General features: G+C 49.5%; 1 protein-coding gene across 4 annotated transcripts in view; it reads right to left on the minus strand.

Annotated features, from left to right (window-relative positions):
* LOC142470767 (potassium channel subfamily T member 2-like) overlaps window positions 1–17,317 on the minus strand; it is a 54,914-nt gene extending 37,597 nt beyond the window's left edge. For 3 of the 4 annotated variants that reach the window (XM_075577471.1, XM_075577469.1, XM_075577470.1), the window contains exons 1-4: window positions 16,171–17,317; window positions 15,819–15,953; window positions 14,422–14,533; window positions 10,679–10,780 (exon numbers count right to left, since the gene is read on the minus strand). In XM_075577471.1, the coding sequence (XP_075433586.1) occupies window positions 10,679–10,780; window positions 14,422–14,533; window positions 15,819–15,953; window positions 16,171–16,880 (1,059 nt within the window). In that variant the 5' untranslated portion in view covers window positions 16,881–17,317. The remainder of the gene's footprint in view (window positions 1–10,678; window positions 10,781–14,421; window positions 14,534–15,818; window positions 15,954–16,170) is intronic. The other variant, XM_075577472.1, reaches the window with a different exon arrangement.
* Between the last annotated feature and the right edge of the window lie 422 nt (window positions 17,318–17,739).

Raw genomic sequence — 17,739 nt, forward strand, 5'->3', positions numbered from 1 at the left:
AGTTAGAGGGAGCGGTTATATGGAGTTAGAGGGAGCGGTTATATGGAGTTAGAGGGAGCGGTTATATGGAGTTAGAGGGTGCGGTTATATGGAGTTAGAGGGAGCGGTTATATGGAGTTAGAGGGAACGGTTATATGGAGTTAGAGAGAGAGGTTATATGGAGTTAGAGGGAGCGGTTATATGGAGTTAGAGGGAGGGGTTATATGGAGTTAGAGGGAGCGGTTATATGGAGTTAGAGGGAGCGGTTATATGGGGTTAGAGGGAGCGGTTATATGGAGTTAGAGGGAGCGGTTATATGGAGTTAGAGGGAGCGGTTATATGGGGTTAGAGGGAGCGGTTATATGGAGTTAGAGGGAGCGGTTATATGGAGTTAGAGGGAGCGGTTATATGGAGTTAGAGGGAGCGGTTATATGGGGTTAGAGGGAGCGGTTATATGGAGTTAGAGGGAGCGGTTATATGGCGTTAGAGGGAGCGGTTATATGGCGTTAGAGGGAGGGGTTATATGGAGTTAGAGGGAGCGGTTATATGGAGTTAGAGGGAGCGGTTATTTGGAGTTAGAGGGAGAGGTTATATGGAGTTAGAGGGAGCTGTTATATGGAGTTAGAGGGAGGGGTTATATGGAGTTAGAGGGAGCGGTTATATGGAGTTAGAGGGAGCGGTTATATGGAGTTAGAGGGAGCGGTTATATGGAGTTTGAGGGAGAGGTTATATGGAGTTAGAGGGAGCGGTTATATGGAGTTAGAGGGAGCGGTTATATGGCGTTAGAGGGAGGGGTTATATGGAGTTAGAGGGAGCGGTTATATGGAGTTAGAGGGAGCGGTTACACGGAGTTAGAGGGAGCGGTTATATGGAGTTAGAGGGAGGGGTTATATGGAGTTAGAGGGAGCGGTTATATGGAGTTAGAGGGAGGGGTTATATGGAGTTAGAGGGAGCGGTTATATGGAATTAGAGGGAGCGGTTATATGGAGTTAGAGGGAGCGGTTATATGGAGTTAGAGGGAGCGGTTATATGGAGTTAGAGGGAGCGGTAATATGGAGTTAGAGGGAGCGGTTATATGGAGTTAGAGGGAGCGGTTATATGGAGTTAGAGGGAGCGGTTATACGGAGTTATAGGGAGCGGTTATATGGAGTTAGAGGGAACGGTTATATGGAGTTAGAGGGAGCGGTTATATGGAGTTAGAGGGAGAGGTTATATGGAGTTAGAGGGAGCGGTTATATGGAGTTAGAGGGAGGGGTTATATGGAGTTAGAGGGAGCGGTTATATGGAGTTAGAGGGAGCGGTTACACGGAGTTAGAGGGAGCGGTTATATGGAGTTAGAGGGAGGGGTTATATGGAGTTAGACGGAGCGGTTATATGGAGTTAGAGGGAGGGGTTATATGGAGTTAGAGGGAGCGGTTATATGGAGTTAGAGGGAGCGGTTATATGGAGTTAGAGGGAGCGGTTATATGGAGTTAGAGGGAGCGGTTATATGGAGTTAGAGGGAGCGGTAATATGGAGTTAGAGGGAGCGGTTATATGGAGTTAGAGGGAGCGGTTATATGGAGTTAGAGGGAGCGGTTATACGGAGTTATAGGGAGCGGTTATATAGAGTTAGAGGGAACGGTTATATGGAGTTAGAGGGAGCGGTTATATGGAGGTAGAGGGAGAGGTTATATGGAGTTAGAGGGAGGGGTTATATGGAGTTAGAGGGAGCGGTTATATGGAGTTAGAGGGAGCGGTTATATGGAGTTAGAGGGAGCGGTTATATGGAGTTAGAGGGAGAGGTTATATGGAGTTAGAGGGAGGGGTTATATGGAGTTAGAGGGAGGGGTTATATGGAGTTAGAGGGAGCGGTTATATGGAGTTAGAGGGAGTGGTTATATGGAGTTAGAGGGAGAGGTTATATGGAGTTAGAGGGAGAGGTTATATGGAGTTATAGGGAGCGGTTATATGGAGTTAGAGGGAGCGGTTATATGGAGATAGAGGGAGCGGTTATATGGAGTTAGAGGGAGCGGTTATATGGAGTTAGAGGGAGAGGTTATACGGAGTTAGAGGGAGCGGTTATACGGAGTTAGAGGGAGCGGTTATATGGAGTTAGAGGGAGCGGTTATATGGAGTTAGAGGGAGCGGTTATATGGAGTTAGAGGGAGCGGTTATATGGAGTTAGAGGGAGCGGTTATATGGGGTTAGAGGGAGCGGTTATATGGAGTTAGAGGGAGCGGTTATATGGAGTTAGAGGGAGCGGTTATATGGAGTTATAGGGAGCGGTTATACGGAGTTAGAGGGAGCGGTTATACGGAGTTAGAGGGAGCGGTTATACGGAGTTAGAGGGAGCGGTTATATGGAGTTAGAGGGAGCGGTTATATGGAGTTAGAGGGAGCGGTTATATGGAGTTAGAGGGAGCGGTTATATGGAGTTAGAGGGAGCGGTTATATGGAGTTAGAGGGAGCGGTTATATGGAGTTAGAGGGAGGGGTTATATGGAGTTAGAGGGAGAGGTTATATGGAGTTATAGGGAGCGGTTATATGGAGTTAGAGGGAGCGGTTATATGGAGTTAGAGGGAGCGGTTATATGGAGTTAGAGAGAGAGGTTATATGGAGTTATAGGGAGCGGTTATATGGGGTTAGAGGGAGCGGTTATATGGAGTTAGAGGGAGCGGCTATATGGAGTTAGAGGGAGCGGTTATATGGGGTTATAGGGAGCGGTTATATGGAGTTAGAGGGAGCGGTTATATGGAGTTATAGGGAGCGGTTATATGGAGTTAGAGGGAGCGGTTATATGGAGTTAGAGGGAGCGGTTATATGGAGTTAGAGGGAGCGGTTATATGGAGTTAGAGGGAGCGGTTATATGGAGTTAGAGGGAGCGGTTATATGGAGTTAGAGGGAGCGGTTATATGGAGTTAGAGGGAGCGGTTATATGGAGTTAGAGGGCGAAGTTATATGGAGTTAGAGGGAGGGGTTATATGGAGTTAGAGGGAGCGGTTATACGGAGTTAGAGGGAGCGGTTATATGGAGTTAGAGGGAGAGGTTATACGGAGTTAGAGGGAGCGGTTATATGGAGTTAGAGGGAGCGGTTATATGGAGTTATAGGGAGCGGTTATACGGAGTTAGAGGGAGCGGTTATACGGAGTTAGAGGGAGCGGTTATACGGAGTTAGAGGGAGCGGTTATATGGAGTTAGAGGGAGCGGTTATATGGAGTTAGAGGGAGCGGTTATATGGAGTTAGAGGGAGCGGTTATATGGAGTTAGAGGGAGCGGTTATATGGAGTTAGAGGGAGCGGTTATATGGAGTTAGAGGGAGCGGTTATATGGAGTTAGAGGGAGGGGTTATATGGAGTTAGAGGGAGCGATTACATGGAGTTATAGGGAGCGGTTATATGGAGTTATAGGGAGCGGTTATATGGAGTTATAGGGAGGGGTTACCCGGAGTTAGAGGGAGCGATTACATGGAGTTAGAGGGAGGGGTTATATGGAGTTAGAGGGAGCGGTTAAATGGAGTTAGAGGGAGCGGTTATATGGAGTTAGAGGGAGCGGTTATATGGAGTTAGAGGGAGCGGTTATATGGAGTTAGAGGGAGCGGTTATATGGAGTTAGAGGGAGCGGTTATATGGAGTTAGAGGGAGCGGTTATATGGAGTTAGAGGGAGCGGTTATATGGAGTTAGAGGGAGCGGTTATATGGAGTTAGAGGGAGCGGTTATATGGAGTTAGAGGGAGCGGTTATATGGAGTTAGAGGGAGCGGTTATATGGAGTTAGAGGGAGCGGTTATATGGAGTTAGAGGGAGCGGTTATATGGAGAAGGAGGGAGCGGTTATATGGAGTTAGAGGGAGCGGTTATATGGAGTTAGAGGGAGCGGTTATATGGAGTTAGAGGGAGCGGTTATATGGAGTTAGAGGGAGCGGTTACACGGAGTTAGAGGGAGCGGTTATATGGAGTTAGAGGGAGCGGTTATATGGAGTTAGAGGGAGCGGTTATATGGAGTTAGAGGGAGGGGTTATATGGAGTTAGAGGGAGCGGTTATATGGCGTTAGAGGGAGGGGTTATATGGAGTTAGAGGGAGCGGTTATATGGAGTTAGAGGGAGCGGTTACACGGAGTTAGAGGGAGCGGTTATATGGAGTTAGAGGGAGGGGTTATATGGAGTTAGAGGGAGCGGTTATATGGAGTTAGAGGGAGGGGTTATATGGAGTTAGAGGGAGCGGTTATATGGAATTAGAGGGAGCGGTTATATGGAGTTAGAGGGAGCGGTTATATGGAGTTAGAGGGAGCGGTTATATGGAGTTAGAGGGAGCGGTAATATGGAGTTAGAGGGAGCGGTTATATGGAGTTAGAGGGAGCGGTTATATGGAGTTAGAGGGAGCGGTTATACGGAGTTAGAGGGAGCGGTTATATGGAGTTATAGGGAGCGGTTATATGGAGTTAGAGGGAACGGTTATATGGAGTTAGAGGGAGCGGTTTTATGGAGTTAGAGGGAGCGGTTATATGGAGTTAGAGGGAGCGGTTATATGGAGTTAGAGGGAGCGGTTATACGGAGTTATAGGGAGCGGTTATATGGAGTTAGAGGGAACGGTTATATGGAGTTAGAGGGAGCGGTTATATGGAGTTAGAGGGAGAGGTTATATGGAGTTAGAGGGAGCGGTTATATGGAGTTAGAGGGAGCGGTTATATGGAGTTAGAGGGAGCGGTTATACGGAGTTATAGGGAGCGGTTATATGGAGTTAGAGGGAACGGTTATATGGAGTTAGAGGGAGCGGTTATATGGAGTTAGAGGGAGAGGTTATATGGAGTTAGAGGGAGCGGTTATACGGAGTTATAGGGAGCGGTTATATGGAGTTAGAGGGAGAGGTTATATGGAGTTAGAGGGAGCGGTTATATGGAGTTAGAGGGAGGGGTTATATGGAGTTAGAGGGAGCGGTTATATGGAGTTAGAGGGAGCGGTTATATGGAGTTAGAGGGAGCGGTTACACGGAGTTAGAGGGAGCGGTTATATGGAGTTAGAGGGAGGGGTTATATGGAGTTAGACGGAGCGGTTATATGGAGTTAGAGGGAGGGGTTATATGGAGTTAGAGGGAGCGGTTATATGGAGTTAGAGGGAGCGGTTATATGGAGTTAGAGGGAGCGGTTATATGGAGTTAGAGGGAGCGGTTATATGGAGTTAGAGGGAGCGGTAATATGGAGTTAGAGGGAGCGGTTATATGGAGTTAGAGGGAGCGGTTATATGGAGTTAGAGGGAGCGGTTATACGGAGTTATAGGGAGCGGTTATATAGAGTTAGAGGGAACGGTTATATGGAGTTAGAGGGAGCGGTTATATGGAGGTAGAGGGAGAGGTTATATGGAGTTAGAGGGAGGGGTTATATGGAGTTAGAGGGAGCGGTTATATGGAGTTAGAGGGAGCGGTTATATGGAGTTAGAGGGAGCGGTTATATGGAGTTAGAGGGAGAGGTTATATGGAGTTAGAGGGAGGGGTTATATGGAGTTAGAGGGAGGGGTTATATGGAGTTAGAGGGAGCGGTTATATGGAGTTAGAGGGAGTGGTTATATGGAGTTAGAGGGAGAGGTTATATGGAGTTAGAGGGAGAGGTTATATGGAGTTATAGGGAGCGGTTATATGGAGTTAGAGGGAGCGGTTATATGGAGATAGAGGGAGCGGTTATATGGAGTTAGAGGGAGCGGTTATATTGAGTTAGAGGGAGAGGTTATACGGAGTTAGAGGGAGCGGTTATACGGAGTTAGAGGGAGCGGTTATACGGAGTTAGAGGGAGCGGTTATACGGAGTTAGAGGGAGCGGTTATATGGAGTTAGAGGGAGCGGTTATATGGAGTTAGAGGGAGCGGTTATATGGAGTTAGAGGGAGCGGTTATATGGAGTTAGAGGGAGCGGTTATATGGGGTTAGAGGGAGCGGTTATATGGAGTTAGAGGGAGCGGTTATATGGAGTTAGAGGGAGCGGTTATATGGAGTTATAGGGAGCGGTTATACGGAGTTAGAGGGAGGGGTTATATGGAGTTAGAGGGAGGGGTTATATGGAGTTAGAGGGAGCGGTTATATGAAGTTAGAGGGAGCGGTTATATGGAGTTAGAGGGAGAGGTTATATGGAGTTAGAGGGAGCGGTTATATGGGGTTAGAGGGAGCGGTTATATGGAGTTAGAGGGAGGGGTTATATGGAGTTAGAAGGAGAGGTTATATGGAGTTAGAGGGAGCGGTTATATGGAGTTAGAGGGAGCGGTTATATGGAGTTAGAGGGAGAGGTTATATGGAGTTAGAGGGAGCGGTTATATGGGGTTAGAGGGAGAGGTTATATGGAGTTAGAGGGAGAGGTTATATGGAGTTAGAGGGAGCGGTTATATGGAGTTAGAGGGAGCGGTTATATGGAGTTAGAGGGAGCGGTTATATGGAGTTAGAGGGAGGGGTTATATGGAGTTAGAGGGAGCGGTTATATGGAGTTAGAGGGAGCGGTTATATGGAGTTAGAAGGAGCGGTAATATGGGGTTAGAGGGAGGGGTTATATGGAGTTAGAGGGAGCGGTTATATGGAGTTAGAGGGAGCGGTTATATGGAGTTAGAAGGAGCGGTAATATGGAGTTAGAGGGAGCGGTTATATGGAGTTAGAGGGAGCGGTTATATGGAGTTAGAGGGAGCGGTTATATGGAGTTAGAAGGAGCGGTAATATGGAGTTAGAGGGAGCGGTTATATGGAGTTAGAGGGAGGGGTTATATGGAGTTAGAGGTTAGAGGGAGCGGGAGCGGTTATATGGAGTTAGAGGGAGCGGTTATATGGAGTTAGAGGGAGCGGTTATATGGAGTTAGAGGGAGCGGTTATATGGAGTTAGAGGGAGCGGTTATATGGAGTTAGAGGGAGCGGTTATATGGAGTTAGAGGGAGCGGTTATATGGAGTTAGAGGGAGCGGTTATATGGAGTTAGAGGGAGCGGTTATATGGAGTTAGAGGGAGCGGTTATATGGAGTTAGAAGGGAGCGGTTATATGGAGTTAGAGGGAGCGGTTATATGGAGTTAGAGGGAGCGTTATATGGAGTTAGAGGGAGCGGTTATATGGAGTTAGAGGGAGAGCGTTATATGGAGTTAGAGGGAGCGGTTATATGGAGTTAGAGGGAGCGGTTATATGGAGTTAGAGGGAGCGGTTATATGGAGTTAGAGGGAGCGGTTATATGGAGTTAGAGGGAGCGGTTATAGGGAGGAGGGGTTATATGGAGTTAGAGGGAGGGGTTATATGGCGTTAGAGGGCGAGGTTATATGGAGTTATAGGGAGCGGTTATATGGAGTTATAGGGAGCGGTTATATGGAGTTAGAGGGAGCGGTTATATGGAGTTAGAGGGAGCGGTTATATGGGGTTAGAGGGAGCGGTTATATGGAGTTAGAGGGAGCGGTTATATGGAGTTAGAGGGAGCGGTTATATGGGGTTAGAGGGAGCGGTTATATGGAGTTAGAGGGAGCGGTTATATGGAGTTAGAGGGAGCGGTTATATGGAGTTAGAGGGAGCGGTTATATGGGGTTAGAGGGAGCGGTTATATGGAGTTAGAGGGAGCGGTTATATGGCGTTAGAGGGAGCGGTTATATGGCGTTAGAGGGAGGGGTTATATGGAGTTAGAGGGAGCGGTTATATGGAGTTAGAGGGAGCGGTTATTTGGAGTTAGAGGGAGAGGTTATATGGAGTTAGAGGGAGCTGTTATATGGAGTTAGAGGGAGCGGTTATATGGAGTTAGAGGGAGCGGTTATATGGAGTTAGAGGGAGCGGTTATATGGAGTTTGAGGGAGAGGTTATATGGAGTTAGAGGGAGCGGTTATATGGAGTTAGAGGGAGCGGTTATATGGAGTTAGAGGGAGGGTTATATGGAGTTAGAGGGAGGGGTTATATGGAGTTAGAGGGCGAGGTTATATGGAGCTAGAGGGAGCGGTTATATGGAGTTAGAGGGAGCGGTTATATGGAGTTAGAGGGAGCGGTTATATGGAGTTAGAGGGAGCGGTTATATGGAGTTAGAGGGTGCGGTTATATGGAGTTAGAGGGAGCGGTTATATGGAGTTAGAGGGAACGGTTATATGGAGTTTAGAGAGAGAGGTTATATGGAGTTAGAGGAGCGGTTATATGGAGTTAGAGGGAGGGGTTATATGGAGTTAGAGGGAGCGGTTATATGGAGTTAGAGGGAGCGGTTATATGGGAGTTAGAGGGAGCGGTTATATGGAGTTAGAGGGAGCGGTTATATGGAGTTAGAGGGAGCGGTTATATGGGGTTAGAGGGAGCGGTTATATGGAGTTAGAGGGAGCGGTTATATGGAGTTAGAGGGAGCGGTTATATGGAGTTAGAGGGAGCGGTTATATGGGGTTAGAGGGAGCGGTTATATGGAGTTAGAGGGAGCGGTTATATGGCGTTAGAGGGAGCGGTTATATGGCGTTAGAGGGAGGGGTTATATGGAGTTAGAGGGAGCGGTTATATGGAGTTAGAGGGAGCGGTTATTTGGAGTTAGAGGGAGAGGTTATATGGAGTTAGAGGGAGCTGTTATATGGAGTTAGAGGGAGCGGGTTATATGGAGTTAGAGGGAGCGGTTATATGGAGTTAGAGGGAGCGGTTATATGGAGTTAGAGGGAGCGGTTATATGGAGTTTGAGGGAGAGGTTATATGGAGTTAGAGGGAGCGGTTATATGGAGTTAGAGGGAGCGGTTATATGTAGTTAAGAGGGGAGGGGTTATATGGAGTTAGAGGGAGGGTTATATGGAGTTAGAGGGCGAGGTTATATGGAGCTAGAGGGAGCGGTTATATGGAGTTAGAGGGAGCGGTTATATGGAGTTAGAGGAGCGGTTATATGGAGTTAGAGGGAGCGGTTATATGGAGTTAGAGGGTGCGGTTATATGGAGTTAGAGGGAGCGGTTATATGGAGTTAGAGGGAACGGTTATATGGAGTTAGAGAGAGAGGTTATATGGAGTTAGAGGGAGCGGTTATATGGCGTTAGAGGGAGGGGTTATATGGAGTTAGAGGGAGCGGTTATATGGAGTTAGAGGGAGCGGTTATTTGGAGTTAGAGGGAGCGGTTATATGGAGTTAGAGGGAGCGGTTATATGGAGTTAGAGGGAGGGGTTATATGGGGTTAGAGGGAGCGGTTATATGGAGTTAGAGGGAGCGGTTATATGGGGTTAGAGGGAGCGGTTATATGGGGTTAGAGGGAGCGGTTATATGGAGTTAGAGGGAGGGGTTATATGGAGTTAGAGGGAGCGGTTAAATGGAGTTAGAGGGAGCGGTTATATGGGTTAGAGGAGCGGTTATATGGAGTTAGAGGGAGCGGTTATATGGGGTTAGAGGGAGCGGTTATATGGAGTTAGAGGGAGGGGTTATATGGGGTTAGAGGGGAGCGGGTATATGGAGTTAGAGGGAGGGGTTATATGAGTTATAGGGAGCGGTTATATGGGTTAGAGGGAGCGGTTATATGGAGTTAGAGGGAGCGGTTATATGGAGTTAGAGGGAGCGGTTATATGGAGTTAGAGGGAGCGGTTATATGGAGTTAGAGGGTGCGGTTATATGGAGTTAGAGGGAGCGGTTATATGGAGTTAGAGGGAGCGGTTATATGGAGTTAGAGGGAGGGGTTATATGGAGTTAGAGGGAGCGGTTATATGGGGTTAGAGGGAGAGGTTATATGGAGTTAGAGGGAGGAGTTATATGGGGTTAGAGGGAGCGGTTATATGGAGTTAGAGGGAGGGGTTATATGGGGTTAGAGGGAGCGGTTATATGGAGTTAGAGGGAGCGGTTATATGGAGTTAGAGGGAGCGGTTATATGGAGTTAGAGGGAGCGGTTATATGGGGTTAGAGGGAGCGGTTATATGGAGTTAGAGGGAGCGGTTATATGGAGTTAGAGGGAGCGGTTATATGGAGTTAGAGGGAGCGGTTATATGGAGTTAGAGGGGAGCGGTTATATGGAGTTAGAGGGAGCGGTTATATGGAGTTAGAGGGAGCTGTTATATGGAGTTAGAGGGAGCGGTTATATGGAGTTAGAGGGAGAGGTTATATGGAGTTAGAGGGAGCGGTTATATGGAGTTAGAGGGAGCGGTTATATGGAGTTAGAGGGAGCGGTTATATGGAGTTAGAGGGAGCGGTTATATGGAGTTAGAGGGAGCGGTTATATGGGGTTAGAGGGAGCGGTTATATGGAGTTAGAGGGAGCGGTTATATGGAGTTAGAGGGAGCGGTTATATGGAGTTAGAGGAGCGGTTATATGGAGTTAAGAAGGGAGCGGTTAATATGGGGTTAGAGGGAGCGGTTATATGGAGTTAGAGGGAGCGGTTATATGGAGTTAGAGGGAGCGGTTATATGGAGTTAGAGGGAGCGGTTATATGGAGTTAGAGGGAGCGGTTATATGGAGTTAGAGGGAGCGGTTATATGGAGTTAGAGGGAGCGGTTATATGGAGTTAGAGGGAGAGGTTAATGGAGTTAGAGGGAGCGGTTATATGGAGTTAGAGGGAACGGTTATATGGGGTTAGAGGGAGCGGTTATATGGAGTTAGAGGGAGCGGTTATATGGAGTTAGAGGGAGCGGTTATATGGAGTTAGAGGGAGAGGTTATATGGAGTTAGAGGGAGGGGTTATATGGAGTTATAGGGAGCGGTTTTATGGGGTTAGAGGGAGCGGTTATATGGGGTTAGAGGGAGCGGGGTATTAATGTGAGGATATGGGGTGTTAATGTGGTCTGGGCCAAGCACAGTACCTGGTATAGGAGGGTGTCCAACATGCTGACACTGAAGACTTTCCCTGCAGCAAAAGGCAGTCGGAACATGAAGACCAGGTTAGAACCTCGTTCCCGCTCCCTCTGAGAGAATAAGAGCAGGAGAGGTGTGAGAGAGAGGGGAGAGAGAGGGGGGGAGAGGGGAGAGAAGGGGGGGGAAGGGAGGGGGGAGAAGGGGGGGGAAGAGGGAGAGAAGGGGGGGGAAGAGGGAGAGAATGGGGGGGAAGAGGGAGAGAATGGGGGGGAAGAGGGAGAGAGAGGGGGGGAGAGGGAGAGAAGGGGGGGAAGAGGGAGAGAACGGGGGGAAGAGGGAGAGAATGGGGGGGAAGAGGGAGAGAATGGGGGGGAAGGGGGGGAAGAGGGAGAGAGAGAGGGGGGAGAGGGAGAAAAGGGGGGGGAGAGGGAGAGAAGGGGGAGGAAGAGGGAGAGAAGGGGGGGAAGAGGGAGGGAAGGGGGGGAAGAGGGAGGGAAGGGGGGGGAGAGGGAGGGAAGGGGGGGGGAAGGGAGGGGAAGAGGGAGAGAAGGGGGGGGAAGAGGGAGAGAAGGGGGGAAAGAGGGAGAGAAGGGGGGAAAGAGGGAGAGAAGGGGGGAAGAGGGAGAGAGGGGAAGGGGAGAGATGGGGGGAGAGGGAGAGAATGGGGGGGGAAGAGGGAGAGAAGGGGGGGGAAGAGGGAGAGAATGGGGGGGAAAGAGAGAATGGGGGGAAAGAGGGAGAGATGGGGGAAGAGGGAGAGAATGGGGGGAAAGAGGGAGAGAATGGGGGTGAAAGAGGGAGAGAATGGGGGGGAAGAGGGAGAGAAGGGGGGGAAGAGGGAGAGAAGGGGGGGAAGAGGGAGAGAAGGGGGGGAAGAGGGAGAGAAGGGGGGAAGAGGGAGAGAAGGGGGGAAGAGGGAGAGAATGGGGGGGAAAGAGGGAGAGAAGGGGGGAGAGGGAGAGAAGGGGGGAGAGGGAGAGAACGGGGGGGAAGAGGGAGAGAAGGGGGGGAAGAGGGAGAGAATGGGGGGGAAAGAGGAGAGAATGGGGGGAAAGAGGGAGAGAATGGGGGGAAGAGGGGAGAGAGGGGGGAAGAGGGAGAGAAGGGGGGAGAGGGAGAGAGGGAGAGAAGGGGGGGAGAGGGAGAGAAGGGGGAAGAGGGAGAGAAGGGGGGAAGAGGGAGAGAAGGGGGGGAAGAGGGAGAGAAGGGGGGGAAGAGGGAGAGAGAGAAAGAGAGATGGAAGGGAAGCGAGAGCGACAGAGAGAGAGACGGAGAGAGACAGAGAGAGAGGGCGAGCGAGAGAGACAGAGAGAGGAGAGAGAGAAAAGAAAGAAATAGAAAAAAATAAGGTAACAGACAATATGGGTAACAGAGGGGTGAAGTTAGGGGGTAATAGAGGGGTGAAGTTAGGGGGTAATAGAGGGGTGAAGTTAGGGGGTAATAGAGGGGTGAAGTTAGGGGGTAAAAGAGGGGTGAAGTTAGGGGGTAATAGAGGGGTGAAGTTAGGGGGTAATAGATGGTTGAAGTTAGGGGGTAATAGATGGGTGAAGTTAGGGGGTAATAGATGGGTGAAGTTAGGGGGTAATAGAGGGGTGAAGTTAGGGAGTAATAGATGGGTGAAGTTAGGGGGTAATAGAGGGGTGAAGTTAGGGGGTAATAGATGGGTGAAGTTAGGGGGTAATAGAGGGGTGAAGTTAGGGGGTAATAGATGGGTGAAGTTAGGGGGTAATAGAGGGGTGAAGTTAGGGGGTAATAGATGGGTGAAGTTAGGGGGTAATAGAGGGGTGAAGTTAGGGGGTAATAGAGGGGTGAAGTTAGGGGGCAATAGAGGGGTGAAGTTAGGGGTAATAGAGGGGTGAAGTTAGGGGGTAATAGAGGGGTGATGGGTAGGTGGGTAATAGAGGGGTGAAGTAGGGGGTAATAGAGGGGTGAAGTTAGGGGGTAATAGAGGGGTGAAGTTAGGGGGTAATAGAGGGGTGAAGTTAGGGGGTAATAGAGGGGTGAAGTTAGGGGGTAATAGAGGGGTGAAGTTAGGGGGGTAATAGAGGGGTGAAGTTAGGGGGCTAATAGAGGGGTGAAGTTAGGGGGGTAATAGAGGGGTGAAGTTAGGGGGTAATAGAGGGGTGAAGTTAGGGGGTAATAGAGGGGTGAAGTTAGGGGGTAATAGAGGGGTGAAGTTAGGGGGTAATAGAGGGGTGAAGTTAGGGGAATAGAGGGGTGAAGTTAGGGGTAAGAGGGGTGAGTTAGGGGTAATAGAGGGGTGAAGTTAGGGGGTAATAGAGGGGTGAAGTTAGGGGTAATAGATGGGTGAGTTAGGGGGTAATAGAGGGGTGAAGTTAGGGGGTAATAGAGGGGTGAAGTTAGGGGGTAATAGATGGGTGAAGTTAGGGGGTAATAGAGGGGTGAAGTTAGGGGGTAATAGAGGGGTGAAGTTAGGGGGTAATAGATGGGTTGAAGTTAGGGGGTAATAGATGGGTGAAGTTAGGGGTAATAGAGGGGTGAAGTTAGGGGGTAATAGAGGGGTGATGTTAGGGGGTAATAGAGGGGTGAAGTTAGGGGTATAGAGGGGTGAAGTTAGGGGGTAATAGAGGGGTGAAGTTAGGGGGTAATAGTGGGGTGAAGTTAGGGGGGTAATAGAGGGGTGAAGTTAGGGGGTAATAGATGGGTGAAGTTAGGGGGTAATAGATGGGTGAAGTTAGGGGGTAATAGATGGGTGAAGTTAGGGGGTAATAGAGGGGTGAGTTAGGGGGTAATAGAGGGGTGAAGTTAGGGGGTAATAGAGGGGTGAAGTTAGGGGGTAATAGAGGGGTGAAGTTAGGGGGTAATAGAGGGGTGAAGTTAGGGGGGTAATAGATGGGTGAAGTTAGGGGGGTAATAGATGGGTGAAGTTAGGGGGTAATAGAGGGTTGAAGTAGGGGTAATAGAGGGGTGAAGTTAGGGGTAATAGAGGGGTGAGTTAGGGGTATAGAGGGGTGAAGTTAGGGGGTAATAGAGGGGTGAAGTTAGGGGGTAATAGAGGGGTGAAGTTAGGGGGAATAGTGGGGTGAAGTTAGGGGGTAATAGAGGGGTGAAGTTAGGGGGTAATAGAGGGGTGAAGTTAGGGGGTAATAGAGGGGTGAAGTTAGGGGGTATTAGAGGGGGTGAAGTTAGGGGGTAATAGATGGGTGAGTTAGGGGGTAATAGATGGGTGAAGTTAGGGGGTAATAGATGGGTTGAAGTTTGGGTGTAATAGAGGGGTGAAGTTAGGGGGTAAGTAGAGGGGTGAAGTTAGGGGGGTAATAGAGGGGTGAAGTTAGGGGGTAATAGTGGGGTGAGTTAGGGGTAATGTGATGGGTGAGTTAGGGGGTAATAGATGGGTGATGGTTAGGGGGTAATAGATGGGTGAGTTGTGGGGGTAATAGATGGGTGAAATTAGGGGGCAATTGAGGGGTGAAGTTTGGGGGTATTGATGGGTGTTGGTAGGGGGTTATAGTGGGGTGAAGTTAGGGGGTATTGAGGGGTGAGTTAGGGGGTTAGTGTGGGTGGTAGTGTGGGGTATGAGGGGTGAATGTTAGGGGGTTTGTAGGGTGGTGAGTTAAGGGTTGTAGTGGGGGTTGAGTTGGGGTTAATTGTTGGGTGTGGGGTTGTGTTTTTTGTGTGTGGGGTTTACAGAGTGTGGAGGGGGTATGGGGGGCGAGGGGTGGTATTAGAAAGGGGAAGGGAGGTAATAGATGGAAGGAGTAATAAAGGGTATTAGAGCAGGTATCAGTACCTTTTCCAGTTTAGACAGCACCACAGAGTATTTATCCTTGGCTTTAAACTGCATGAACCTCATATTAGCGGGGTGCGTTAATTCTGTGATAATGTTCAATCCCGGGAACAGCCTGAGAGAGGAGGGGGAGAGGGGGGGGTGAGAGAGGTGGGGGAGGGGGGGGGTGTGAGAGGAGGGGGAGGGGGGTGAGAGAGGAGGGGGAGGGGGGGGGGGGGTGAGAGAGTAACCTCACTGATGGGATTATATTACTAACCTCTGGTATGGGAGGTTCGGGTCAGAGATATATATATATATAATACGGAGCAAGGTGACCTAATGACAGGGACGTGTGTAATGGGTTAAAGGGTCAGTCCCACGTAGGGGCAAAGTGACCTGATGACAGGGACGTGTGTAATGGGTTAAAGGGTCAGTCCCACGTAGGGGCAAAGTGACCTAATGACAGGGACGTGTGTAATGGGTTAAAGGGTCAGTCCCACGTAGGGGCAAAGTGACCTAATGACAGGGACGTGTAATGGGTTAAAGGGTCAGTCCCACGTAGGGGCAAAGTGACCTAATGACAGGGATGTGTTTAATGGGTTAAAGGGTCAGTACCACGTAGGGGCAAAGTGACCTAATGACAGGGACGTGTTTAATGGGTTAAAGGGTCAGTCCCACGTAGGGGCAAAGTGACCTAATGACAGGGACGTGTGTAATGGGTTAAAGATGGGTCAGTCCCACGTAGGAGCAAAGTGACCTAATGACAGGGACGTGTTTAATGGGTTAAAGGGTCAGTCCCACGTAGGAGCAAAGTGACCTAATGTCAGGGATGTGTTTAATGGGTTAAAGGGTCAGTCCCACGTAGGGGCAAAGTGACCTAATGACAGGGACGTGTTTAATGGGTTAAAGGGTCAGTCCCACGTAGGGGCAAAGTGACCTAATGACAGGGACGTGTGTAATGGGTTAAAGGGTCAGTCCACGTAGGAGCAAAGTGACCTAATGACAGGGACGTGTTTAATGGGTTAAAGGGTCAGTCCCACGTAGGGGCAAAGTGACCTAATGACAGGGACGTGTGTAATGGGTTAAAGGGTCAGTCCCACGTAGGAGCAAAGTGACCTAATGACAGGGACGTGTTTAATGGGTTAAAGGGTCAGTCCCACGTAGGGGCAAAGTGACCTAATGACAGGGACGTGTGTAATGGGTTAAAGCGTCAGTCCCACGTAGGAGCAAAGTGACCTGATGACAGGGACGTGTGTAATGGGATAAAGGGTCAGTCCCACGTAGGGGCAAAGTGACATAATGACAGGGACGTGTGTAATGGGTTAAAGCGTCAGTCCCACGTAGGAGCAAAGTGACCTGATGACAGGGACGTGTTTAATGGGTTCAAATCGACACGGGTCAGAGGTCACGGACGATTCTACCTGAATAGGGTCTGGACATTGACAATGGTTCGAGCGTCGGCCATATAATCTTCCTCCGCAATCATGGAGCTTTCCTCTCCCACCACCACCATGTGAGCGGCGTAACTCACCCCACAGCGCAGCGCGTCATCCAGGCTGCGGGGAGGGGGAGGGTGAGCCGCACAGCTATCTCTCAGTGTGACACACACACAGCTATCTCTCAGTGTGACGCACACACAGCTATCTCTCAGTGTGACGCACACACAGCTAAATCTCAGTGTGACGCACACACAGCTATATCTCAGTGTGACACACACACAGCTATCTCTCAGTGTGACGCACACATACAGCTATCTCTCTATTCATTACTTACTTATCGATGGATCCCACCATGTAATAAACCAGAGGGAACCAGCAGATCGCTTCCAGGAAGTGCGTGTCAGGCCTGGGGTAACAACAGTACACAGTGATGCACACACACACACAGTGACACGCACACACACAGTGACACGCACACACACAGTGACACGCACACAGATACACAGTGACATGCACACACAGGGACGCGCACACACACAGTGACACGAATACACACAGTGACGCGAACACGCAGTGACACACACACACTGATACACAGAGTGACTGACACGCACGCACAGAGTGACACGCACACACACAGTGACACACACACAGTGACACGCGCACACACAGTGACGAGCACACAGTGACGAGCACACACAGTGACACGCACACAGTGACACGCACACAGTGACACGCACACACAGTGACACGCACGCACACAGTGACACGCATACACACTGATGCACACACAGTGACATGCACACACTGATACACAGTGACACACACTGATACACAGTGACACACACGCACACAGTGACACACACAGTGGCACGCGCATACACAGTGACACACACACACTGATACATAGTGACGCACACACACCGATTCACACACAGTGACACACACAGTGGCACGCGCATACACAGTGAGACACACACACTGATACATAGTGACGCACACACACCGATTCACACACAGTGACACACACAGTGGTACGCGCATACACAGTGAGACACACACACTGATACATAGTGACGCACACACACCGATTCACACACAGTGACACACACCAGTGGCACGCGCATACACAGTGACACACACACACTGATACATAGTGACGCACACACACCGATTCACACACAGTGACACACACAGTGGCACGCGCATACACAGTGACACACACACACTGATACATAGTGACGCACACACACCGATGCACACACAGTGACAGAAAAAGGCGAAAAAACGAGCGCAACAAACACTGTAATCAAAATATCATATGATAAGTCCAAGAAATGACGTTAATGTATAATGTCCTATGATGGGTGCAGCAGAAGGTTAGGTTCCATCCAAGACCACTATGAATATAACTGCAGAGAGTCCCAAGCACCCTCACATCCAAGTGGATACATACGGAAAAAAGAGATGAACAAAAAAAAAAATCGAAAATTGTGTATTTTTGTAGTAAAAATGCCATGGACTATTGGTAAAACATACAAACGTGGCACTCACATTGCATGTGAGCAGAATGAGCGGATCGGCTGGTCCAAGTAACCAACTTCGGAGATGTAGACGGTCATCGCTGGGGGGCAGGATACTCCCGGCGAGAGCAAAAGCCGAGGACACAGGGATAATCGAAATAACTTTATGTAAAGCAGAACGCACTTACAGGTAGGTTAGTAAACGCAGACCATTGGACCCTCTGGATTAGGGAGTGGGTGGTACAATCCAGGAAGAAGTCTTGTTTTAGCAGTCCCTCGTGGTGGCCATCCACCAATGGGGGGGGTGGAGATGTCCTGGATCATTCTCTCCACTGCCTCGATTATAGTGCCGCCCTACGCGTTTCGTCAGTTCATTGTGA

The sequence above is a fragment of the Ascaphus truei genome, chromosome 20 (genome assembly GCF_040206685.1).
Source record: "Ascaphus truei isolate aAscTru1 chromosome 20, aAscTru1.hap1, whole genome shotgun sequence".
NCBI classification, from domain to species: Eukaryota; Metazoa; Chordata; class Amphibia; order Anura; family Ascaphidae; genus Ascaphus; species Ascaphus truei.